Source organism: Equus caballus, chromosome 1 (genome assembly GCF_041296265.1).
Source record: "Equus caballus isolate H_3958 breed thoroughbred chromosome 1, TB-T2T, whole genome shotgun sequence".
Taxonomy (NCBI): Eukaryota; Metazoa; Chordata; class Mammalia; order Perissodactyla; family Equidae; genus Equus; species Equus caballus.
Window position 1 is genome coordinate 104556916 of NC_091684.1, and position 25768 is coordinate 104582683.

The 25768-nt window shown below is 43.7% G+C and overlaps 1 protein-coding gene across 2 annotated transcripts in view; it reads left to right on the forward strand.

The window, feature by feature from the left end:
- The window catches only part of CRTC3 (CREB regulated transcription coactivator 3), a 95231-nt gene that overhangs the window by 50389 nt on the left and 19074 nt on the right, over positions 1-25768 (forward strand). For both annotated transcript variants that reach the window (XM_023649559.2, XM_023649566.2), the window contains exons 3-8: positions 4534-4653; positions 12238-12299; positions 13665-13727; positions 15821-15921; positions 22832-22867; positions 25458-25543. In XM_023649559.2, the coding sequence (XP_023505327.1) occupies positions 4534-4653; positions 12238-12299; positions 13665-13727; positions 15821-15921; positions 22832-22867; positions 25458-25543 (468 nt within the window). The remainder of the gene's footprint in view (positions 1-4533; positions 4654-12237; positions 12300-13664; positions 13728-15820; positions 15922-22831; positions 22868-25457; positions 25544-25768) is intronic.

A 25768-nucleotide genomic window follows, 5' to 3' on the forward strand; every position in this document is an offset into this window, starting at 1 on the left:
GCACTGTCGTTGCCAGTGTGCCATTCCCATCTGCTTCCTAGTACCAGGGGCCCACATTAAGACCTGTGTTGGCCTAGGCCCTGAAGAGATAATGGACCTCCTATTCCTATATATATATATAAGTAAAGTAAATAAAAACTACTAAGCCACCCAAAAACAAACAAGAAAACAAAAAGGTAAAGAAATTCAGCTACATTCTGATTTTTCCCAGAGTGAACCCTTTGAATGTTATTGGAAATTCTCTCAGAGTCATCTTCTGTGTTGCCCTTGCCTTGCTGATGGCCTACCTGTGGGTAGTCAGCACCAGATCCCAGGCATCGATGTGGAGGAGCTTTTGTATATGGAAGCGGGGGAGCCCTATCTTCTTCTTTTAATGTCTGGGTGCCGTGTTCTGAAACAGGATGGTGCTTTTCACAGCCTGAGCCTGAGGCCCTCCTCAAACACCAAGGCACCAATTTGCAGTTCTTTTGACTTTACACTTCCCTTGTTGCTCTTCAAGAAAAATGAGACTCTCCATCTCAGTGCAGTCTCTCTCTGCTTTCACTACCATATTAACCAGTTTTGCTGCAGTGACAACCAAGCCAAGAACTCTGGGACTTTCCCCAAACATTTATTTTTCACTCATATTACCTACTGGTGGCTGCAGGGCACCTGCTGCTCATTTCTCCATGTATCTTATCCTTCTGCAGCTGAGGCTGAAGGAACATCCCCTGTTTGGGACATGACATTCTCGTGGCAGAAGGAAAAGAACATGAGAGTTTCTGTTTGGACAAGATGTACATCATGTCTGCCCATGAGCCATTAGCCAAAGCAAGTCATGAGGCCCTGCCAGCATTCTTTTCAGCCATTCATCCCAGGCTGTCACTTTAGAGGTGACATGACATGGCCAGCAGGTGGGTGCTTAACTGAAATCTAGGTCCCTTGGGAGGCTTTGGGAGTCTCAGAATGCTGGGGAAGCCCCTGACGATGATGCCTGCTGTCCATGAGAGGGCTGTAGGATGACCTCACCTTTAACAAGATTCTTTCTAATGTCTCACCCCTTGGACATCCATCCTCCTAATGCCCAATGTCTTAGTCTGCTCAGGCTTCCCTAACAGAACACCACAGACTGGGTAGCTAAAGTGATAGAAGTTTATTTTCTTACAGTTCTGGGAGCTGGGAAGGCCAAAATCAAGGTGCTGGCAGGCTTGGTTTCTGATGTGGTCTCTATTCCCGGCTTGCAGGTGGTCGCCTTCCCCGTGTCCTCACGTGGCCCTTCCTCTGTGTGCACGTGCTCCTGGTGTCTCTTCTTATAAAGACACCAGTCCTGTTTGATCAGGGTCCACCCTTGTAACCTCACTTAACCTTAATTACCTCCTTGAAGGCCTTATCTCCAAATTTACTCTCATTGGGGGTTAGGGCTTCAACCTCTGGATTTTGGGGGACACAGTTCAGTCTATAGCACCCAGTATCCCTGGGATGAGGCAGTGTTCGCATACATGATCTAATTTTGTTTTCTCAACAAGCCTGTGAGGAAGTTATCAACATCATCATTTCTACTTTACAGAAAAGAAAGACAAAGTTAACTTGTTAGTAAGTGGAAGATCCTGGGCTTGAACTGTTTCTTTGACTCCAAATCACATGTTCTTTGAACTGGAACATGGAATGTTGGCTTTATGAACATTAGAAACGAAATACTGTATAATTATTGAATTAATGACTAAGGATTATATAATATGTGGAAAATTGTTTACACAGTAATATTAAGTACAAAAAAATAGATCACAAAGATATATGTACAAGTGAGTACAACCATGTAAAACTTGGATAAAACCATGGCTAAAACTTGAAAAGGATCAGAAAAAATGAAGTACTTGCCTTCAGGGTGGCAGGGTTTTACTTCTTTTTTTTGTTTTAAAGTTGACTTAAATACATTTTTAAATAACAGAATTTTTGCCCTCAGCAAGCAAAAGATTGGCAATTGGTGGAACCAGGAGAATCATGTGTCCATTTCGCACTAGCGTTTTTGAGACCCAGAGACTTAGGCCAGCTTCCAAACACTGTAGTGTTTGACAGGCTCCTTTGCTTTGAAACCTCCTCCAGTGCCCAGCTTCCCTGAGTGAACAACTGCTCTAGCTCATCTGATGAGTAAGGCAGGTCCCTGTGAATTGAGAAGGCCAAAGCCAAAAATGGTTTGGAAGAAGATCAGATCAACTACTACAGGGGCAGAGAGTTGAAGCTGGCCCACAGTGAGGAAGAGAAGAAAATACCAAATGTAAGCACAGATTATCCCCCAAAACTGAGTCCAAGCGGTAATACAGGATTTGGGCCAGCAGGGTTAGTGCAGACAAGGCAAGGGTGAATAGAAAACGCATGTGTGATAGGAAGTCCAGAAGATGTTTCTTCTGTTGTGCTTTCTGCTGTTTGGACCCCTTCTCAAGATCCTCAGCCCCCTCCTCTGAGGGTGGGCTGTACGAGCCCAGGCCGCAGTAGTTGTGCTAAGACTCCCGTATGAAAATGTGCTGTTTTCAAATACATTTAACATTACTTTAGAGAATATGTGACCGTATCACCAGAGAATGCTCCCTTTTCTTTTATCCTGGAACAAAGTCATCTGTCTCTTAATTATGTCTATTTTGTAAACAGGTTCTGATAATAAAGTGTGCTGTGGGTATGCATCCTCTTGATGAACAAAGGTGTTTCAATTTGTCATGCCCTAGAGAGTGTGTTCTCTTGTCTGAGATCAATGTCCAGCTTACCTGTCACAGTGAATATTAGTCTTCCAGGCCCAGAAGTTGTTCTTTTATTAGATCTCTTTATTTTAGGAGTTAATAGATTTAAATTGTAAAAATAGATTGGAACTGCTAAACTAAACTAGTTCAGACATTTTATCAGCCCCCTCAAAAGAAATAGGAGTAATTCCCAAATCCTGTATGAGAAAATCCATGTTTAACAGCAAAAAAATTAGCGATCAATTCTTAGCTAAAGAAAGGTCCCCTATAAAAACATATTCTCATAGGATTCCTTTCATAGTAACTACCTATTTCACATATGGTTCAGTTTACCTAAAAGAAAATCTGGTTTTGTATATTTCACAAGCACATCTCTTGCATAATATGTATACACATTTCCCCATTATGTGAGATATAATGGTCCAGCCTGGTATTTGGTCTTTCACAACCAAAAAGGTTTTCCTTTATGATACCCATCTCAAAAAATGTTAAGAATATACCTCAAGCATCCCTTAATAAAGAATTTTGGATTTATTGACCATGGATTTATCTTGAATCTGTTTATGCTTTTGTTTGTGCCATTTTGGGAATAATAAGTTGCATGTTTTCCGCTTGTATTTAGATAGTATTCTTGTTTCTCTCCTTAACTCAGGGGTTACAAACTCAAATGTCTAACATCTTGAGTCAATGAAGTGGTCTGGTGCAAGCATAAAAAGCATGAGAGTGGGTGCCCTACCTACAGAGAGCAGCCATTCTCAAGTTCAGCCCATTATTGTCATGTTGGGAATGTGGGACTAGTGTGGCCAAGATGTTCTGATTTTTTACTAAAAGCCTCAAATCTGTTTTCTTGTTGTTGTTTTTGGTGAGATAGATTGTCCCTGAGCTAACATCTGTTGCCAGTCTTCCTCTTTTTGCTTGAGGAAGATTGACCCTGAGCTAACATCTGTGCCGGTGTTCCTCTGTTTTGTGTGTAGGATGCCACTCCAACATGGCTTCATGAGCAGTGTGTAGGTTCACGCCCAGGATCCAAACCCACAACCCTGGGGCCACTGAAGCAGAGTGCATGAACTTAACTACTATGCCATTGGGCTACGCCCCCCTACTGAATTTTTGTACATTGTCAATTCAATAAAAATTTTGAAAAGACACCATGCAGAACAAATACCACAGAGTCTGTAGGTATCCCATTTTATTTCTGGATACTGTATCTGTATTTCTGAATACTGGGTACTGTAGCTATCCAGTTTCTTTCTTTCTTAAATATACCTCTTTTACTTTCAAGGGTATTTCCTGGTTTCTGGGATTTTTTTTTCTTTTTCTGCTTTATCTTCCCAAACCGGGCCCCCCCCCTCCCGTACATAGCTGTATATCTTAGTTGCAGGTCATTCTAGCTGTGGGATGTGGGACGCTGCCTCAACGTGGCCTGATGAGCAGTGCCATGTTCGCGCCCAGGATCTGAACCCTGGGCCGCCGCAGCGGAGCACGCGAACTTAACCACTTGGCCACGAGCCAGCCCCTGGTTTCTGGGATTTGATGTATGAATCTATTCCCCTGATTCTCCACTCCTAATTGTGACAGCTTTTCATACATCATTCTGTCAGCTTTCATCTTAACACATTAAAGAATCTTTTAAATTATTCTGTAATTATGTAGAAGCAGCTCCATGTACTGCGTTGTTTTATTCACCTTGACTTAAGGCACAGTTGTGTACACTAGTAAAATATTAAAATCCATCTTTAATCTATTGTTGTTATCATCGTTGTTCCTAGGTAAGTGGCAATGTCATGATCACAGGCCAACTCCTCTTCCCTTTTCTCTGCAGCCGTCCTTTCACCAAGCTGATAGCCTACGGGGGACTCGCCATCATGGGCTGGTGGAGAGGCCATCCAGGACCCGCTTCCACCCCCTCCACCGACGGTCTGGGGACAAACCAGGGCGACAGATATCCTTTTTCATTGTCTGAGGAGGTCATACGTTTGGAAATGTTTGCAAGGTTTTCCGGATTTATCTTCCCTGCCATTCCGTTTTGACCTAAAATCTTCGTTTTATCTGATGAACGAAGGCAATAAAAATAAGTAAGTTGGACACTAGAAACAGCTCTGTGGGCAAAACTTGGGAAGATCATTGTAGATGCTTACTTTATGAAAACGTTGGCTTGGTGAAGTAACTGAGCATAAACAAGAGGGAATTGAGCCCATTGCAAGGCTGTTTCAGCATTTTCTTCAGAAATCAGCAATGTCAGTTAAACCTGACCCTAAATCAGGTTAGAGGGATTTAGTCCAACTAAAACAGATATTCAGATATGTGATTTATTTTTACTTCTGTTGACCCTGCTCTTGGAACTTACAGAAGAAATTTCGTCTGATTTTCTATTTATGAAGTTTCAAAGTCAATAAAGGACAACTAAAATATAAAGCTGGTATTTAGGAACATTCTCGTACAGTGATGTACACTTAGACCAAACCCTGTGCTGTTAAGTAGGAATAAAGAGGAGACTGTGAATTCATCTGACAATTCTATTTGACCAGTACTTCTCAGGGGCGGGGGAGGAGTGTGCTCATGGGTGACCAGCCTTGTGCTGAGGGCTCTGGGGACACAGAACTGAGATGGATTTTGTGGGAGAAGACATAGAGTGAGTGTGCCAGGAGGGCCTGTACGCTCACTCGGCTCTTCACGGGCAGGGGTGGAGGAAGGCGAAGAGAGGCGGGGCGAGACTGACTGCAGAGCTGAATTCCTGGCAGTGATGGCAGAGCTGGCTTCACAAGCATCGAAACCAGGAAGTGGGGGGAGGGCACTCCTGTTTACTGAGCACCTACTCATGCCAGGCACTGGGCTGGGCAATTTTTATGTCATTTAGTCCTCAAAACTCACTGAGTAGTTTATTTTTTTAACCCCCATTTTCCAGTGAGGAAACTGAGTTTCAAAGTAACTTGCCCAAGATTCCACTGCTGAAGTTGGAGGGACCCAGGTTTAGCTCAGCTCAAGCCGACTCCCCAGCCCCGGTCCCTCCCCTCCCTCTACCACTGAGTTATTCCCAGGGCCACCTGCAAGAGAGACCGTGTGGGAGGAGTTGTGGGGACACACAGAGGAAACTGCTACTTTTCTTGTTCTTAAGCTTGCAGTTTTCATCCATTTGGAGGCAAGGATAATGACCCCAGGGAACGTTTATTTCTCCCCCCACGTCCACCCCCAGGGACACACTACATTTGGTCCACCGAGATACCCTGACTTCCAGTTTTGTATATTATGTGGCCATTATCTGGCAAAGTGAAGATGACAACTGGTTTTGAGAATTCCTTTCTGGAATGTGTAATAACATAGAATGTTTTACATAGAATGCAAAAGGGAAAGGAGAATTGAGGCAATTCTTCAGCTAATTCACAGTGTGTGGGCGGAGTAGTACGTCAAACCATTGTTTAAATTGCTTGGAATTTTCAAGCAAAAGACAGTATTTCTTTGCTTGATTTAACAATATGTGTTTTTCTGATTTCTCATTTCCCTCTTTCTCTTGTAGTTGTTCTCTCTAAATATTATATGTATTTATAGCTATTTATATATTTATAGCTATCCCAGATCCTTTTTGCAGCAAGTGTAGTCTGCATATATACATATACCCACAGCTTTTTTAACCAAAGGAATAACTTAGAAAAGGAGAGGATTGAAGAAAAGTGACAGAGAAGAATGCTCATTCACTGAAAAATGATTTAAATATCTGCTAGTGTCAGGCCCCATTTTAGACACCGTAGATACAGTGGCGAAGACAATATGACCCCCGCCTCAAGTTCTTCCTAGTTCAGGGGGAGAGGCAGCTGGGCAAAGAAGGGGTCATGCATGGTGTGGGGAGCTGTAGTTGAGGCAGCTCAGGGGCTGTGCGAGCTCATGGAGGGGCAGCCTAAACCAGTCTGATGGGGATGGGGAAGGCATCCGGGAGGAAAATCTGAGGCCTGAAGGATAAGTAAGAAGTAAGGGATAATAAATTCATTTATTCAGCAGATATTTACAGAGCCCCTTTTCTGTGCAAGGTACTGTTCTAAGCACTGGGACTCGGTAGTGAATAAGACAGACGTGTCCCTGCCTTCTTGAGTTTACAATCCTGTGCAAGAAGACAGACAGCAAACAGGCAAAAAAAAACATTAAGAAAAATAGCTTCAGATGGTTGTAGGCGATATCGAGAGAGGAAGACAGCTGGAGAGGGAGTGTTCCCAGCAGAGGGAATAGCTGTGCAAAGTCCAGGAAGGAGACTACACTGTGTGTTCAGAGGACTCGGTCTTTTATCATAGGGCATAACCTGACCCTATATATGGGTCAACTTGTGAGAGCAGGAGCAAAGCAGATCAACTCGTAAGGGAAGGAGAGGCAAAAACCAAATTAATATACAGAAAAATTAAAGTTGTTCATCAGAGAGTGCAAGTCTGGTTCACAGACCATGAGACATCTCTTCACGTTCTCTTATTAAGCACCTAATTGGGTCCTGGGACTGGGCATCTGCTGATGCAAAAAAGGTCCCTTAGTGTAGGCCTGCCCTTTAATGAACAGCGAGTCTCTGGAGAAATCAAGGGGCCATGAGCTCCTAGTAAAATATAAAAGTAGGATGATTTTATATAGATGATACTAATATGTTTAGGTGATGATATTCATATGTTTAGGAGGACTTGGAGGAGGTGGTCTGTGATACCATCTTTCCTTCCATGGCCTGCATTCTGTTCGTTGGGAAATAATTTGCTTAAAATGGTTGCCTTTCACACTTGTCTATTATCCCCTTAATGAAGTTTTATTGTTTGAAAGTATTAACACTGGTTTGAATCTTTGTTAGATCAAGAAGAAAAAAACATTCAGATTCTCTTCTTACAGTTGTTTCTTGGCTTGGGCGTTATTTTAGAACAGGCAAACTGGCCTAGACAAGGGTTCAGTCCTGTGATACAGTGATCTCAAATAAAATGCATATTGTTTAAAAAATATTCCAGCTTCCTCCCAGAGTGGGCAGCTGCCACAAGCAGAGTTCTGGCCCAGGGAGATTCCTTCTGCAGTGGGCGGCCATAAGTGCACAGAATACTAGTGCAGTGGGCTTCTGTTGGCCTGGGTGGCCACCAAAAGAAAAGACCAGGGCTCTGTTGCAGTTGGGCCCAGTCCTCGGGCTGCACTCGAGGCAGAGGAAAGGCACTGCTCGGGCTGGTGGCTGGCTGGGGCCTGGGCTTGAGAACTCTGGATAGAAGCTCTTCTGCCTTCCTCCAGCCGCTTATGTCTTCAGCAGCCCTCTCTCCTCACTCCTCAAGGGCAGCAAATGTGTGTCCCAAACACTGTCTTGTTGAGTTTCTGAACTATTAACATCAATTTGCAGCAAATGTAGTCTTGTCTCAGACCTGTGGGTAATACACTGAAAAAGAAGGGGACATGCAGAAGAATCATGGAAAATATTTTCCTCTAAAAGAAGTGTGTTTTAGAAAGAAAAACAAGTGTTTAGAAAATTTCTGATTTGTATTCCCAACACTGTTTGAGGGTATATCTAGGAAACTGGCATGGACAGTCATGGAGAGATTTCTTAAGACCTGCCAATGTTAGGAATGGCTTTCCTCTTTGGAACAGGCCTTGCTTTGATTGTCTTCGTAGAATGAGATGAAAATTTTAGGACGTTGGTCTGTAGAACTCTGTTTCCGTGAAATGCATGGCCTGTTACCTTTGAGAAACACCGTACTCCCTGTTCCCTCTTGGAGCTTCCCAGTTTATATTAGGGCTCTGAGAAGCCCTGCGGTTAAGAAACATCTTATCTTTAACCCAGTGTTTCCAAAACTTATTTGATCACAAACCCCAATTTTTAACCTAACACCCATTAGAGATTTCCATCGCAAAGGACAAGGAAATGCTAATCTTCAGAGTTTTAAGGGAAAAATATTCTGACTTCAAAATTCTACATGCAACCTGTTTGTCACCCATGTGCTGAGGTAAACAGGAAAAACTTCTCGTATATGCAGAGTCAAAATGACCCCACTCATATGCCTGCTTTAAAATTTGACTTTAAGATGTTTTCTAGCAGGACAAAATTGGAGGCAAAGGGACAAGAGGAAGTAGAGTGGTGGGGAAGACATGCTTGAGAAATTAGGAAGGAGCCAAATTGTGCCCGGTTTTCTGTATTAAATCTGACTCGGAATGCATCTTGGTGGATAGGTTCTATTCAGCAGACTCTGAGTTCACTTACTCCACCAGCTGCGTGGAAGGTCACAGACCTGCCCCACAAACTGCCCCTGATAGGACACAGAGTTCCAGAGGGTAGGAGAGAAAACAGCCAGCCTCCAGGCTGCTTCTAGAAGGCAGTTCCTGAGCTGCCCCAGGTGCACTCATCACGCGGAAACAGGAAGCCAAAGGAAGAACCCTGGCTAAGCTCACAGCCTTGAGGCGGCAGCAGGGAGACAGGGTGAAGCTTGTTTGGAGCTTCTGTCTCCATGACCCCACGGGTAAGTGGGCCCACAGAGTCCTGTCTTACCAACAGAAGAGCTCCTCCCCTTCCTTTGGAGAAGAGTGAGTAAGAACTTGCCCTCTCAGACTCCTCAAGTTGAGAAGGAGTAGAAGTAGGAGTCCCCTTGTCAGTGGATCGAGGCAGGAACAGGAGAAGGATTTTCCTGCGCAGAACCGCAGGCACTTGGAGAGAGAGAGCACAGGCTGGATGACTGAGATTTCCAACTGAAGCACCTGGGTAGATGGCACCCTCCGTTAGATACGACGGACTATGAGGAGAGGAGCAGATGAGAGGGAGGATGATTATTTGGGTTTTAGGTGGAATTTGAGGTCCATTTTGGTGGAGAAGCCGAGTAGGCAATGGGAAATATGGACTTGGAGTTCATGAGAGTTGTTGGGAGCTGGAGGTATGGATTTGTAAGTTACTGGACTATGGGTGATAGTTGGAGCCAAAGACTTGGGTGGGACTGACCAAGGCAAGCATGGAGGTAGGGGTGGGTACCAGCTCTCAGAGTCTTCTAGGGTGCTCTTCCCAAAGTGTCTGCCCAGAGTCTGCAGCTGCCTTCCTGGCTCCCACTCTCGGTGGTACCCGGTGATTTGGAGGCCCTTCTCATCCTGTTCCTTTGAGAGCAATGCAAACAGATGTGGGCTGAGAGGCCATGAGGCCACAGAACTCGGGGAACATCAGGACTGAAGGCAGAGAAGGAGGAACCAGCAAAGGAGCTGACAAGGAGTGCACATGGGAATAAATAAAAAGGTCCGTGGTAATGTGGGCTTGTTTTTTAACCTAGGCATAACTAACTAAGGCAGTAATGGATAAGGAGCTGGTCTGGCTTGTTAAAAACCTGTCACCTGTGCTGCTCTTCTGTTTGTTGGCAACTGGCAGGCTCTCCAAAAATGTTAAATAAATGGTAAATTCAAGTTTATAAATAAGGGTATTTCTTCTGTCTTTAAGTTGTTCTTTAGGACTTATCAGTGTGGTGGAGTAATTAAAGCCATTTGAGTGAAGTTTTCTAACATCTTCAGAAGAACAAATAAACCTTTTCTGGGTTTTCCTTCTGTTGAGTTTAACTGTAAGCTAATAACATTAATGGTTCTCTTGATGCCAACTGTTCTTGGGTTTTTAAATATCCATTAAATGAGTTGTGACACTGAGAATTGAGAGAGCTCAGAGGTCACATCTTTTTTTTTTTTTTTTGAGGAAGATTGGCCCTGAGCTAATGTGTGCCCATCTTCCTCTATTTTATATGTGGGACACCTGCCACAGCATGGCTTGATAAGTGGTGCATAGGTCTGCGCCTGGGGTCCGAACTGGTGAACCCCAGGCCGCTGAAGTGGAGCGCACAAACTTAACCGCTATACCACCAGGCCAGCCCACATCTTTTAACTTTTGATGCCTCAGCTTAGTCATAGTAAAAATTTAAGGAAATTACGACATTTTCATGTTGTTGATATACATCAGAAAAGCTAAAACACTAACATCTCAACATTGAAACAATCAGTGCTTGATTATTACATTACTCTTACCTCACTGCATTCTAACTTGTATTACCAGTACTGGATAATTGGACTTACTGACTTTAAAGATGGCAGTGTGCTGAGAGAAGTGGTAAACATCTGCTTTATGACATTAAGCTTTCTGGACAGAGATTCATCAGACTGCTGAAAAGGGAGAGGCAGATAACCACAGGTGATCAGACTCACTGTCTCTCCCTAATGGCTCTGCTGCCTAAAATACTGGCATGCTGGGTCTCTCAGAGAGACTCCTGTTTCTCTGTCACTGTTTCCTCTTCTGTCTCCTCCTGTGGTCTGTTTTCATCTGTTCTCCACATACATTAAGCCTAGTAGTTAATGTTGAAGAAGTATCTGTCTTTTGTAAATATCTGTTTTGCTGTATTGAGTAGATTCAGATTAAGAAATAAGAAAACTAGATATGACTCAACCAATACACAGAAAGTGAGACTTTTGATCAAAATGCTTCTCCTGGCAAAGGATTAGCATCTTACACTAAACCATTAAGAACGCGTTAGTGCCGTGTTTTACTAATACCACTTTCTGTATTTACCTGGGATGCCCAGCCCAGGCCTGCATGATCCTCTGTCCATCAAGGCTCCCATCTCCTCCTGAGCCCAAGGAGATGATGCCTTCTTTTATAAGGAATCACTGAAGATTTTTTAGCAGAATAGCATGATTTAAAATGTTTTAAGAAAACTATTCTTTGGGTATAATTTAAATAAATTAACCAAAATGGCTCTGCTACACTCAGCGTGTATAGTGCAGGATCACATTTGTTTCTCTCTGCATCTGGAATATGTTCTAAGGCTTGCTAGACCCAGTGGAGAATGCAGTTTATAAAACAGAGCCCCTGACAACCCAAGGAAGTTAACATTTCTTCACAAATCGCATGCAGCTCTCTTTTGGTTATAAGTAACAGGAACCCTCTTAACTTGAAAAAAAGAAACTTACTGGCTTATGTCACTGGAAGCCGGAGGGCTACATCCAGGGGCTCGCACAGTCGTACTCAGACTGCATCTGTGAGGTGCTACGTCTGTGTTGACTCCATGCGTAGACAGGCTTTCTCCAAGGAGAGAAACCCAGGTTCACTTGGTCCTCGGGCCCACCACTTCAAGTGGGGGCAATCCTTTTTTTCCCCTCAAAAGCACTGTTTTTGGTCCTGTTTGTGTCCTGAGCCCATCCCTGAACAAATCACTGTTTCCAGGGGGATAAGGTACCTGAAAGTACTGACCTGGGGACATCCCGTGGGACAAGAAGGCCTGCACAGCATGGCAGCCTTCCCAGGTGTGGGTAGGGGTGGATGGAGTTCTTGAAAATAAAAGATGCTGGGCAGGCAAAGAAAAACACCCCACATGAATCATGCAGAGACAGCGCTGGTCAGAAGATGGAGGAAGAGACTTGGCAGAGGAAGTGGATAAGAGCAAGCGCAGAGGAAGAGCTGTCGAATGTAGAGAAACAGATAAGAACCGAAAACTCAGTTGTTTAACTCTCCACCCTTCCAGCTTCTTAATTCTGCTTCACCTTTCCATTAATTTTATTTTTCCTTTATTAAAAATTCTACTTTGATGGTAGTACTTTTGGAGGCATTTACTCCTCACAGCCCCTGGATGAGAGTTGGCCAAGGTAAGCAAGCTGTATTTTAAAAAATATGATGGGCATGAGTTATTTTGGATGGTTTTACTTTATTTTATCCACCTTGAATGTTGTTTTAGAAATTTGTAATATAAAGCATAGAATCTTGTTTTCTCTTATAAAACTTAAGTCTTTGCATGTATAATCGTAGGGTTATATGAAAGTCTAAAATGAAAAGTTATTTGAATAAATCTAGATCTTCATATTTAAAACCAAATAGAAACACGTTTCAAATACATTTACTAATAGAATACTCTGATTTGGTATTCTTATATTTGAGATGTGGAAAAATAAATTTCTTTTCTCAGGGTGTATTAGTAAGCTACTGAAAGGAACAAAAGCTTTAGTAAGCTCCTAAAATGGTAATTTGCACAGAGGACTTGATTTAGGGTCTCTTTGAGTATTTTTGTACATAGAGTATGGGTACAAAAAAAAAATGAGTAGTTTTGAGCATAGAGGGTGATAGAATATAAAATAAACTGAAAAGACTGCTACATCCATTGCGTATGTAGTATCATTTTCACATCACGAAGTCAGACTTAGGAGGCATTTGAAATGTACATATTGAAAAGTGGAGCTCTCCGGATTGAGGTCTACTCGCCATCCATTCTCTGAGCGAGCACTGGCTGACCCTTACTGTAGGTAGTCAGGACCTGGCCAAGGTTGGCGTGCAGATGGGTAACATCTGGCCCCTACCTCAAGTAGATTTCAACTACCCTCAAGAATCTTGGCATCCAAGGTTGTAGGATTAATACAGTATTTTATTTGAAATCATAAAAAGACATCTCCAAACTGATATTTAAAAAATTTCTATCCAAGAAAAAATGTCTTATGCTTTCCAGAGCTCTAGGATTAGTTAGATTAATATTTTCATAAACTGGGCAACTATAACATTTATATTTCTGTTCATGGCCATCTGTATGAAAATGCAAAGTTTTTGCATCCAGGATCGCCAGGGCTCCCTGGAGACACACACACGCCTTACACCCCCTGGAGAGGAGTTGGTCATAGATTTGAACAATTTCAAAAGACATTCAGAGGTGTTTGTTTGCCCTTCTTAAAATAAACAACAAACAAACAAACATTTGTTATGTGCCCAGCTGGCTAATCCTGTTCTCAAGGCTGTGACAGTTTTCATCATGGAATCAGAAATCATAGGAACTGGAGAGATCCTTCAGCTTGACCTCATTTTAACAAGGATGACAGAGGGAGTGAGACGCAGAGCACTCCGCAGCGACTTTCCTTGGGTTCCTGAGCTGGTAGATAGAAGAGCCATTGTCAACCCAGGCCTGAGGCTCTCCCTTGCTCCCTGTGGATTGAACTTCTTTTCTTTTTATTTTATTCTGGTTTTTAAAGGCAGCAGCCTCCTTGGAAAGAAGAAAAGCACCCTGGGTTCAGGCTAACGTCTGCCCTTAACAGGTACGTGGTTTGTTTCGTAGTAGAAATAAATTTTAGAGAAGACCAATCCATTGGATTGTCCTAATGTTCTTTATATATTATGTGGTTGCCAGAGTATGTTCATATCAGTTGTGTTTCTATAAGTGTTAAAAAATAACCCAAATCTCTCACCATTTATTGAATGTCTACGTGGGACAGTAGCACAGTGTGAGAACATGAGGGCTGAGTGGGACTCCAGAGTTTGCCTCTTACTGTGTAACCTCGAACAGGTTATTTAAATTCTCTATGCCTCAGTTTACTCATCTGGAAAAGGAGGATAATAGTACGTATGTCAAGGGATGGTTGTGAGGATTGAATAAGAAACATGGGAAGTACAAGTGTTCAATAAATGTTAGCTTATCCATGGTTATCCATGGTTAGTTAACCATGATCACGACTCCAGTGGTCAGTGTTCTCCATAGGTCATTTGTTTCAATCCTGATAACATCCTACAAGAATGAGTGTTATTTTCTGTTCCAAGAGGTTAAATGACTTGTCTAAGGCCATTTAGCTAATATATGATGGAACTGGGATTGAAAAGAAAACTTTTTATAGTACAAAATTTTAAACATACACAAAAGGGAAAAGCGTTATAAATCCCTGGGCCCGTCCTTCAGCTTCAGCACTTCGCAGCATTCTGCCAGTCTTGTTTCTTCTCTGCCCACCCCCCCCCCCCCCCCCCCCCCCCGCCTCCCAGCCCCATTCCACCTCTGGCTAGATACAGTATTTCACCTGTAAATACCTCTAACAGTGTACTGATCAGAACCTTTTTTTAAAAAAACATAACCACGTGCCATTATTACATTTAACAAAATTAACAGTAATTCCTTACTGTTATCTACTACCCAGTCCATATTCAAATTTTCCCAGTTGTCTCTCTGCGTTTGATTGATATTCTTTTGAACCTCTTTGAATCTTATAAAGGAGCAGGAATCTGAACTCAGCGCTCTTTGATCCCAGAGTCTACACTCTTCCTGTTGCATCAGGAAGGTTTTGAATTGCCTCTTCCCACATCTGAATACAACACAGCCACTGCACTCAGGCAGGCCCCCAGGCTGGCACAAAGAAGAATTTTAGGCTAATTTGAAGTCGCTCACAAGTTGTCTTTATGGCAGACAGTTTGACCCTTGGATGAGAGAAGTAATCATCTCTTGGAGTCAAAGCTGTGTATAAATTGGAGCTATCTGGGAGAATTTGAGAAATTTGCTAGAGATCAGCAGTTCCCAGACTTTTTGTCCTGGGACTCCTTTATAATCTTAAAAACCATTGAGGCCCTCAAAGAGTGTTTGTTTATGTGAGTGTATCTATTGATATTTTCTCTTGATATTGGAAATTAAATTGAGAGACTTATGAAAGATACTAATTAATGCATTTAAAAATAACAAAATGACGATAGTAAACTCAGTACATGTCAACATAAATAATATCTTTTTTAGGAAGCACAGTTTATTTTCTAAAACAAAACAGTTTACTGAGAAGAGTGGCATCGTTGTACTTCTTACAAATCTCTTGAAGATGGCTGGCTTCTCTGCTTATGTGCTCAGTCTGTGGTGCCATCACACATCACGCAGCTGCTGGAAGACCCTGCTGTGTTCATGAGGGAAGGAGGGTGAAAGGACAAAGACCTTGACCTTGCATTCTCCCTGGAAGGGTTTGAGAGCCATGGCTATGGGTGATCCTTCATATAGGAGGAGTTATCTCAGGTGGAGAAGAATCTAGTGCAGCCATGGAGAATATACTGGTCACGGTGATCTTCTGAGTTGTGAGGAAGAAAAGAAAGTTAGTTAGAGGAAGCCAGGAATCCGAGGTCTGCCTTCTTGAAACAGATGATTATGCCATTAGCTTCAAAGTGTAAGACTATACAAGTACAAATTAAAATCTTTTTGGGTGCGGGTGATCCTCAGAGGCTGTTACTGATGTGAGGGACTTCAGGTAGGTCCAAAGCCCTCATTTTATGAATGATTGTAAATCAGTTATTCTTGCCTTCTTTCCTGTTGGTAATTTTCAGCAAAGAATATTGCATTTTCACTAAGGAAAAATGGATTTTCAGCCAGACTCTCTCCTCCTCCCCTTAGGACCAATTCTGATTCTGCTCTTCACACAAGTGCTCTGAGCACCAAGCCCCAGGACCCCTATGGAGGAGGGGCCCAGTCGGCCTGGCCTGCCCCATACATGGGTAAGACACACAGGCCCACTGCTAACAGGGTCTGTGCTTTCTCATTCTGTCCTATTGGAACCAAGAGGGAGAAAAGCTTAAGTGGCGCATGCACTTCCCCAGTTTGACAGCTGTCGGAGAAAAAGCTCCCAGCAGGGGATGTGTGTGTGTTCATGGTAAAAGGAGAACGGAGCTCTTGACGTCATGTGATTTTCTCCTGCCTCTTCCACTGCAGATTCTCCCTTCTTGGCATCTCTTGGCCCTCAAGCTTCCTCTCCTCCCCCACCACACTGTCCCTTTTTTAGGCCCTCTTTTTTTTTTTTTTTTTTTTGAGGAAGATTAGCGCTGAGCTAACATCTGCTGCCAATCCTCCTCTTTTTGCTGATGAAGACTGGCCCTGAGCTAACATCCATGCCCATCTTCCTCTACTTTATATGTGGGATGCCTACCACAGCATGGCTTGCCAAGCAGTGCCATGTCCACACCTAGGATCTGAACCGGCAAACCCTGGGCCGCCAAAGCGGAACGTGCTTACTTAACCTCTGCGCCACTGGGCCGGCCCCTAGGCCCTCATATTTTACTTGGACTCACAGTAATTTTCTAACTGGGCTCCTTGTTTCTGGTCTTATATCCTTCTAATCCAGTTGTATGTTGGGTTCTCTGAAGGTCCTCTTTTCCCATCCAGGATCTGAGCAAACTGAGAAATCAAACCAGAAGTGACAGATGGAGCTCAGTATCACCTTTATTACTGCCAAGAGGAAGTGGCTTCTCTCTGTGGGTCAGTGGCCTATTATGACTGAACCCCAGAATGAGGCCGACTCCCCCTGTGGCCAGCAGCACTGGCTCAGGGTGGCCTCCCATGGGAGAAGTACTGAGGACAGACTCAAGGGCAGGGCCAAGCAGAGAAGGCACGCTCTCTGAGGAAAGGCACGCTCCTGAGCAGGAGAAGCAGCAGCTGAGCCAGAGCCCGGCCTTGCCTGCTCAGCTGTTCCCCATTCTACCTGTCGGATCAGTGTTCCACCTCCCTTGGGCCAGAATGAGTCACAGGGTGGAGAGAGGCCACAGTGACCAGGATGGGGAAAAGGCATATTCACACCATCCGCTTCCAGAGTGAACCCAGATCTGATCATATGACTCTCCTGCTTAAAATCCTTATCACCACCCCCTTACCTCCAGGAGAGAGTCCAGATCTCCCGATTGGGAACGACAGGAGCTCCAGGATCCAGCCCTTGCCCACCTCTCTCCCCTCTCTCCTCACTCATCAGCCTTATTCCGAGTCAGCCATGTGAACCACTTTGGGTTCTACTAACATTTCATCCTTTTCCCAACTCTTCCTTTCTTAACTCACTCCTGGCCTACCTGACCGGCTACTTCAGCTTTGTCACCATTCCTGTGGAGCCATCCTTGACCTTCCTCTCTTTGCCATCCCAGAACTACCTGTGTCCTTCTAAGATCCAAAAGCTCCTACATGTAGATGGCTGTCTTGGCACCTGTGTCACTTGACTGCCTTTTTCATGGATGTGCTTCTCTCCTGCTCAGTGTAGATTTCTTGAAGTCGCATTTTAATGGCCTTATCTCTAGCTCAGGGCCTGGCACAGAAGAGCCCTCAATGATGGAGAAGTGTGGAGAAGTTACAGAATGCCTTAAGTGTATAGAGCTCTTGCTAAAACATACTGTTGGGCTCACATCTCACCTGCATGTGAAACAAGGCTGGTTCACTAAGACATGTTCCAAGCCTGCCTTTCTGGGGTTTATAATCTGCTGGGAACAATGGTCTTGAATTACCCATTCCATATGCACGTTGACTCTTGTCCTCAAACAGTTAGGGCTGTGTGTTTGATCTTGAAACAGGAATAAGTAAATCTTTCACCAAGATAATACCAGCTTCTCTGGTTTTCTTTAGTTTTTAGACAGTTGAAAGCCTACGTAGTCGCTGTTCCTTTTGAGGAGAACATTCCAGGTCTTGTTTCCTTGCATATAGTAGGAATGAGATTTAAGAGTAATTGTCACTGTATTTGTTCCCTTGGTGCAGTTCAGAGATGACTACGTTTGCCTAAACAGTTGTTTGATTGTAAAGTATGAGATCTTTTAGAATTGGCGAGGGCTCTCTAGCTGTGTTTTCACTCATGGGAATATGAGAGTAAAGCTGGCAATGTTTTTGGAATTGGATATGGGTCCACTGCTCACTGCTTAGAGATGTGGGATATATAGGAAGACAGAGTAGTTTAGCTTCATGATAGGTAGAGATGAAAATATAAAAATAAAGCCTAAAAGGGGCTGGCCCCGTGGCCGAGTGGTTAAGTTCGCGCGCTCCGCTGCAGGCGGCCCAGTGTTTCGTCAGTTCGAATCCTGGGCGCGGACATGGCACTGCTCATCAGACCACGCTGAGGCAGCGTCCCACATGCCACAACTAGAAGAACCCACAACAAAGAATACACAACTGTGTACCGGGGGGCTTTGGGGAGAAAAAGGAAAAAATAAAATCTTTAAAAAAATAAATAAATAAAGCCTAAAAAAGCAGAGACTGGGATCGGTGGGTCTCCCTGGTGAGTGCAGCAGGATCTGAGTCTCCCTGGACTGGGAGGGGACCAGACTGATAAGTTTTTACCCTGTAACCTCAAATAAAGAGCTGCATTTCTTTTCTCTCTTTTTTTTTTTTTTTGAGGAAGATTAGCTCTGAGCTAACATCTGCTGCCAATCCTCCTCTTTTTGCTGAGGAAGACTGGCCCTGAGCTAACATGCGTGCCCATCTTTCTCCACTTTATATGTGGGATGCCTACCACAACATGACTTGATGAGCAGTGCCATGTCCACACCGGGGATCTGAACCGGCCAACCCCGGGCCGCCGAGAAGGAGAACATGCACACTTAACCACTGCGCCACCGGGCCAGCCCCAAGAGCTGCATTTCTGCCTCTGCCATTCCTCCATTTGTGTGCTGTCTGTGCAGAGTTTATGCTTCTCTGGAAAGGGACAGAGGCCTAGAGAGAGCAAGGAAATCATGGATAATTTAAGTAAGGAGGTTTTGAGGTCTCCATGCAGAGAGAAAAGAAAGTAACTATAAAAGTGATTAATTGAGTGAAGTGTTTATGCTGAGTGATGTAGGCTCTGAGGGAGGAGGGGAGAAAGGCAGAAAGTGTGAGTAAGGATGAATAAGGAAGGCAAAGGGTGCAATTGTTGGTCCTGGTAGGCAGAGCCCTAAGAAAAGCAGAAAGAAAGAAAGAAAGAAAGAAATCCTGGAGCAGAGTTCCTGGGTGGACTGGAGAATCATGGTGGTCACTCCTTTTCAAATCAGCAGTTAGAAATTGTTGGGCCACAGTATCTGACAACCATGGAAGGTGGGCTGACCTCCAGCCCGAATGTCTGAACTGTGTGCCTGCGTCTGCATAGTTGCCCTGCAAGTATAGCAGAACTCAGAAACACATCCAAATATGGATGTGTTTACATGGGAAAGCCAGTGTGTTTAAAATATTATTCAAGTCTCCAAGGATAGGAATTATTTCTGGAGAATTATATTTGTTGGTGAGAGCTATTTTAAATAGTTTCATGTATTTTCCCCTGTAATTCATTAAAATTTTTTATTTTCTTTCCTCTTGGATTTTAAAAATATCAACTAGCTTTGCAAAAAGGTATTTCTTATTATAGGACCAACCAAATAAAGTCAAGATTAAAAAAGTGATGGGAAAATTGAAACCCAGAATTGGGTTCCCTAGCAGAAGCAATAATAACTACTCTTTTCCTGGGAATCGTCCCTGAGCATAATGATGTAGCCTCAATTAATGTTCCCACTGTTTGTTTATTTTTTTGGTTGTGAGCGGATGATAAGAGAGCATCTGCTCATAGCCTAACTACATGAGCAATAAACGATGATACATTCATGAGTAGAGGTTTGTGTCTCAAGAAAATAAAGCCATTAATCTGATACATGCTTAGTAATTTTCATAATATTTATTGAGTTGCATGACAATTAGGCATAAATGGTAAGCAGTTGATATGAATGACAGAAATAAACTTTTATTCAACCAAACAAGATTTTTATAATTTCTCTCTTCTTGTTTAATTATCCAGAATCTATAAAGAGAAATGTTGATCATTTCACACACACACAGCCGGGCAAGTCTAAGGGGCTCTCTGTGACACTTGACCTGTCCCGTAGCCCAAGACTGTCTCCTGACTCCCCTGCGCTCATCGCCTGCCTGTGGAGGAGGAGTCTGGGGCATCCGTATCCTTTCAGGGAGCAGTCTAGAGCTCAGGGCAGAAGAGTGCATGAGAGCTGGAGATGCTGACTGTTGCCAGCTTTGGGAAGGACAGCCCTGAGCTCCTCCTCTGGGAAAGCGGTGTGCCTGGACCTCAATGACCTTTCAACAGATCATTCAACACTTTTTGTTAGCTCTCCCCTTCATAGTTAAGGAGAAAGTTTAAAATGCAAATAGCGACAAAAGTAGTGAGCCTCTTAGTGACCCTTAATTGCACAGATAGGAGGGAGAGGCGAAGGGCACAAGCACCCCAGACCTAAAGAGAGGCAAAAGGTGTCACCCAGGAGGCAGGAGGGCCCAGAATGGGGAGGCTGAAGCATCAGAGGGTTCTTAAAGGACGTGCTGTGCTTAAGGGATCTACCTCTGGCACCCGTCTACTGAGCAAATCAAGACTGTGCTGGGAGTTCTTTCAGAACTGTGTTGTACGGGAAGTCAGCCCTCTGGGGCTGCGAGACCCAGAGATTTACTGGAACACAGAGGCAGCCTTGGTCATTGCTGTCCCATCCCCTGCAGGACTGATGCGAATGAATTTTTTCTGTTTCCAGATACCATGTCACAACTTGTTCCTTTTTGTTTTTAACCCTTCATTCATAGTCGTATCCTATGATGCTTTTTATCCAGTAGTAAAAATCGAGGCTTGAATCTTTTGGTTACATGTTAGCTCGGGCCTAACATATCAGTTACCACCACCACCATTCTTCTGGTCACCAGAACTCAGAACCTGGGAGTCGTCTGTAACTACTCTCATTCCCGTGCCCGTCACACCTGTTCTGTAGCCCAGTCCTGTTCATTCGATTCCTTCAGGGTGCCTCAAATTTTCTATCCTGCCTCCTCTTTTCTATCCTCATTGCCAGTACCCTATTATGTTGGTTTCCTACCTGGTCCTGCTGCTTGTAGGCTTTCTCCTTGCAATCCATCTCATTCTTTGCTGCACGAACATGCTCTCCAAAGCTTAGCTGTAATCATGTCACTTCTCTAACTGAAACCTCCTGTTCCTGACATCATGCCAAGTTTCTGGCAGCCTCCTTCAGTCCAGCCTCACCTCCCATTCCTTCCTCCTGTCTTGTGCTCCAGCCAGACCACACCGTTCTCTGCCCCTGCTGTACACACCCTCCTCCCACTCCCCCTCTCTTTGCACTGGGGCATCCCCTTCAGCCTCACTCCCAAGGGTCTAAATCGCTCCAGGTACAGCAGTATGGACATTCTGAAGGCACGCAGGCCAGAGTTCTAGTCCTGGAGTTCTAGTCCTCATCATTATCCTTCAGTGCCATCTCCTCCATGAAGCCTTCGTTCTGTTCCAGTCTGATGGAGAGGGTGGCACTAATGGGGTATCTTGTGGGGTAGCTGCTCACCACTCAGGCGGTTTCACACGGTAGTCCTCAGGTGAGTTCTTATGCTCCAGGGACAGATCAGTCTTGCTTTGAACTGAAAACTGGCCTTTCTCATTAAACCCAGAGGGATTGGTATCTCGACGATGAAGAGATGCTTCAACAAACCATACCAGAGGGCTGTATAAAACTTGGTTTTTTATTTGTAATAGGGTAATCACTTTTTAGTGATCAGAATGGTCAGGTTCCCTGCCCTTTTCCAACATGAGGTCCTAGGGACACCACAATATGCATCAGAAGCTGCTTTTCCTCTCCTCTTGACAGTGCCATTGCAGAGCCACACCTTCTGTCTCTCTGCACCTCGTTTTCTGGTGTTCTTCTGCTCACATTCCCTTTCTTTAGACGTGTTAAAATCATGATTAAGCTATTGCCTGGTCCAAGTTTCTCCAAGAGTGAGAAACCTTCTGTAGTAGAGTCCTCTGAGGCGGTTATGAAAAATGCAGATTCCTGGGCCCATTCTCACACCTTCTGAATCAAAATCTTTGAGATTTGGGCCCATGAACCTGCATTTTAACAAGCTAACCCAAGTGGTCTTTATGTGCACTAATACACAGTTTTAAATCACTTAGATTTTCTTTCCGTAGGCCTGAAAGAAATTCTGTCTTTAGGAACGTGCTTGATTTACCCGCCTCCTAGTGCTCCTGGGGATTCCCCGTGTTGCCCGACTCCTGGGCTCCACTGCAGTCTGGTCTCTTCCACCTGCGTTCTAGAAGGTGCTGCCCTGCTCTGTCGTCTCTCCCACACAGCATCGCCTGACCACCCCTAGCACTTACTCAGTGCAGGAACTTAGTTAATATATGTTGAATGAATGATTGTAGACTAATAAGGTTAAACTTATAGATTAAGCTTATCCAGAAATGTATCTAAACTTTAAATAAGCTACATTTGAAAATTTGTCCTGATTTTATACTGAAAGCTCATTTGATATATTTGATTGCTCCCAGGAGAATGCTAACATGCTATATTCTTGGCATAATTCTCTGGTTTTAGCTTAGAGCAATAGGATATACAATGCTTGGCATCTGTAATATATTTTTAAGGTGAAAAATACTTCATTCAGCCACAATTTATTCCAGGTCAAATTTTTAAAACTTCTTGAATAGCTATTCATGTATATAATTTAAATTGACTGAGACTCCAGATAAATTTCTTTTTAAAATAACTTGACTGTTTGCAAAAAGATATATAACAGTATACAACATGGACTTTTAAATCAGAAAGAGTTACTAATTCATGAATAAATAAACATGAAAGCACCACATAAAAGTGTTTTTTTCTTTCCCACTAGGTTTCTGTGATGGTGAGAATGACGCACACGGGGAAGGTATGAACTGATTTCGCCTGCCTGTGCCGAGTGGAATACTGACTGCAGTGTACATACCTTCTTTCAGTCTCTGAACTAGTTAATACTCGTGTTTTTAGGACTTCCCCAAATGCTGCCAACTGCTGATTGGTTTACTTTCCTGAGCTGCTCTATAAAATTAAGGCTAGCCATGATCAAGGCCATGAGAAAGAAAGCATGTGGTTAGATTACAAGGCTCCTCATCATTGGAGTCCCACAGTCACAGTCACAAGGCTATGTGGAGAAGCAAAAGTTGTAATAACATGAAAATATTAATGAGTTGGTCACTTAACCCATCAGTTATTCCAGTATCCTTCCTTCCTCAGATATCTCTTTGCCAGTTTAGAAAGTTTTGTGAGTCAGTAATTGACAGATATAAATAAACAGTTTGAGGAAAATGCAAATTAATTGCAAAATGAAATTGCAAAACTTGTAGAGGAGTTTCATAAAGCTAATGAAGTAATGTTGGAGATCTACTGAAATGACACTCAAAGCCATTGACAAATGAGGGTCTGACACAGTTCATTTAATCATTCAGTATCAGGCACTGTTTCCTTTTCCTGAAATCTTTATAATCTGAAATTTAATTTTCATAGTCTGAAAGTGAACAACTAAATTAGGTTTATATATCTCAGAGATGAGGACTCACAGGGAATATGTAAATGAGGAACATCTTGTCCCAGGGCACAATTCCCTGTCATCATCCTGTATACTCCTTTCCTGGGCAGGAATAAAATCTTGAAAAGCTGAAACATCAGTAAATATCTAATCCACTAGGACAGAAATAAAGAAATGGCTTCAAGGTTGTTTGCATTCCGCCAGTGAATTCTTTGAAGAATTCCCAACCAGTCTTGGATGTGAAAAGAGACTAAAAACAATGAACGTCTCTAAGGAAACGGTACCCTTTAAGGCATTAGGATCGGCCCCAGCCATCTTCCTGTGACCAGACTCGTATGAGAGGCAGCCTCGGGTCACAGAGCCACCTCTCTCAGCCCTTGAAACTTTTCCTATCATCCAACAGTACCTTTCAGAGCAATTTTCTGTTCCTGACTCTCTGTGTTGCTGTGTGAAGGCTGTCAAAGCCATCGTCCCTGTCCTCCAGTCTGCTGAGAGCCAGCTGTGGGGCCATGTGTGCCAGGCACTGTTTTAAGCACTTCCCAGCAGCGAATAAAATAAAGGCCCTCCCTCCCGGAGTTAATTTCTGAAGCAGTTTATATGTATTAACAATTAGACAAGGTAGCATTTGAAGGAAAGGAAGTCAAACAAGGATATTGACAAAATAAGCTTTCCAAAAGAGAGCGATGTGACTATCAGGATTGAGAGAGCTGGGAACACTGATGAGCCCTGGAATACGTGAGCGTAGACGCCTGCTGTGTGATGGTACCGAGCAGGCTAACTGTAAAGAGCATCACATCAGGCGCAGAATTTGCTCTGAAATTGTGGTCTCTAAGTGACTTTTTTCTAGGGTCTGCTATCCTTGGATAAACAGGTTATCCTGGGTGGCACTAAGACAGGACAATCACGACACACTGGAGCTTACGTGGTCACCAGAACCTAACAGTGTTTGTAGCTCTAAGAAGTCACCAGTGTCTGTAATGTTGAATCCCCTTCCTGACTTCAGATGCCTCAATTCCTGAGGGCTGGACCTTTTCTGGTCTCCCTCTGAGAACAAAACGTTTTCCCTTTTTTTATGACTCAGCACTCCTGTTTTACCTGGTGTGAGTGAGAGTGTTAAAGCAGAAAGCGCCGGAACCATCCCTGGGAACAGAGCCAGGTTGTTTCACAGCATTGAAGGGCCAGTGTGGGTCCCTTTAGCTGCCCAGCCTCAAATCATCTGGGTTCTCGATTCCTCTTTATCCCCCACTCCCAGCCCATTTCCAAGGAGCTTCACTGCCACCATGTCTTCCCTTATAATGTCCTCTTCTCTCTTCGCTGCTTTCCTCGTTTCATCTCTCCTAGATTAGAGACATTAGAGATATTTCGTCTCTCCTAGATCATGGGTCTCTCCTCATCCCTCTTCTTCCATTCTCTCCTTGCCAAGTTTGCGGGTCCACCCTGATCTGGCCTCAGCCTTCCAAACTTTATTTCCTACCGCTCTTCTTTACTTCCCTACGTTCCAGTTGAAAAGAGCGGCTCTACTCAATGGTTGTCACCATCTGCCCTCTCGCTGGGCCTTTTTTCTTACTTTCCCCTCTCTGGAATGCCTTTTCTGTGCCTCTCAAGGGCTTCTCTCAGTGCCAGCTCCAGAGGCCTGCCATGGTCTCTTCCTTGTCGGCACTTCAGCAGCACAGCAGCCTTTGCTCTCGTGGGCCTCCACTCGTTTCTCCTCTCAGTCGTGGGTGTGTATGTGTTATCCTTTTCCCTTGACTAGATTATAAATTCCTTAAAGGCCTAATCCATGTCCTGCTTGTCTATGCAGCCCCACAGTCATGCCCGAACACCTTCCCCAGTAGACAGTCAATAAATATTTGTGAAATCAATCTTTTTTTTTATAAAGATAATTTGTTTGGCCAGAGATGGGATGGCTGCCTTCTCATGCAATGAATGTGATGCTTTTTTTCTCCCCCTTTAGTTGTGTCTTTCCCTGGCCCATTGAAAGAAGAGAATCTGTTAAATGTTCCCAAGCCACTGCCAAAACAGCTGTGGGAGACCAAGGAGGTGGGTGAAGAGCGCTCAGCTATGTTTGTTGTCCCTGACTGTTTGCGTTTCAGAGGTCATTGTAAAATCCTGCAGAGGAGAAAACAAGAGGATTTGGGGAAAGAGGAAGAGAGGATGTCTGGGGACAAAGATAGGAAGAATGTACTAGGGAATGATGGTTCAAATAAAAATTATCACAATTGTGTTGATGGATTAGTGCAGTGATCTCTTGACTTCTTCAGTTTC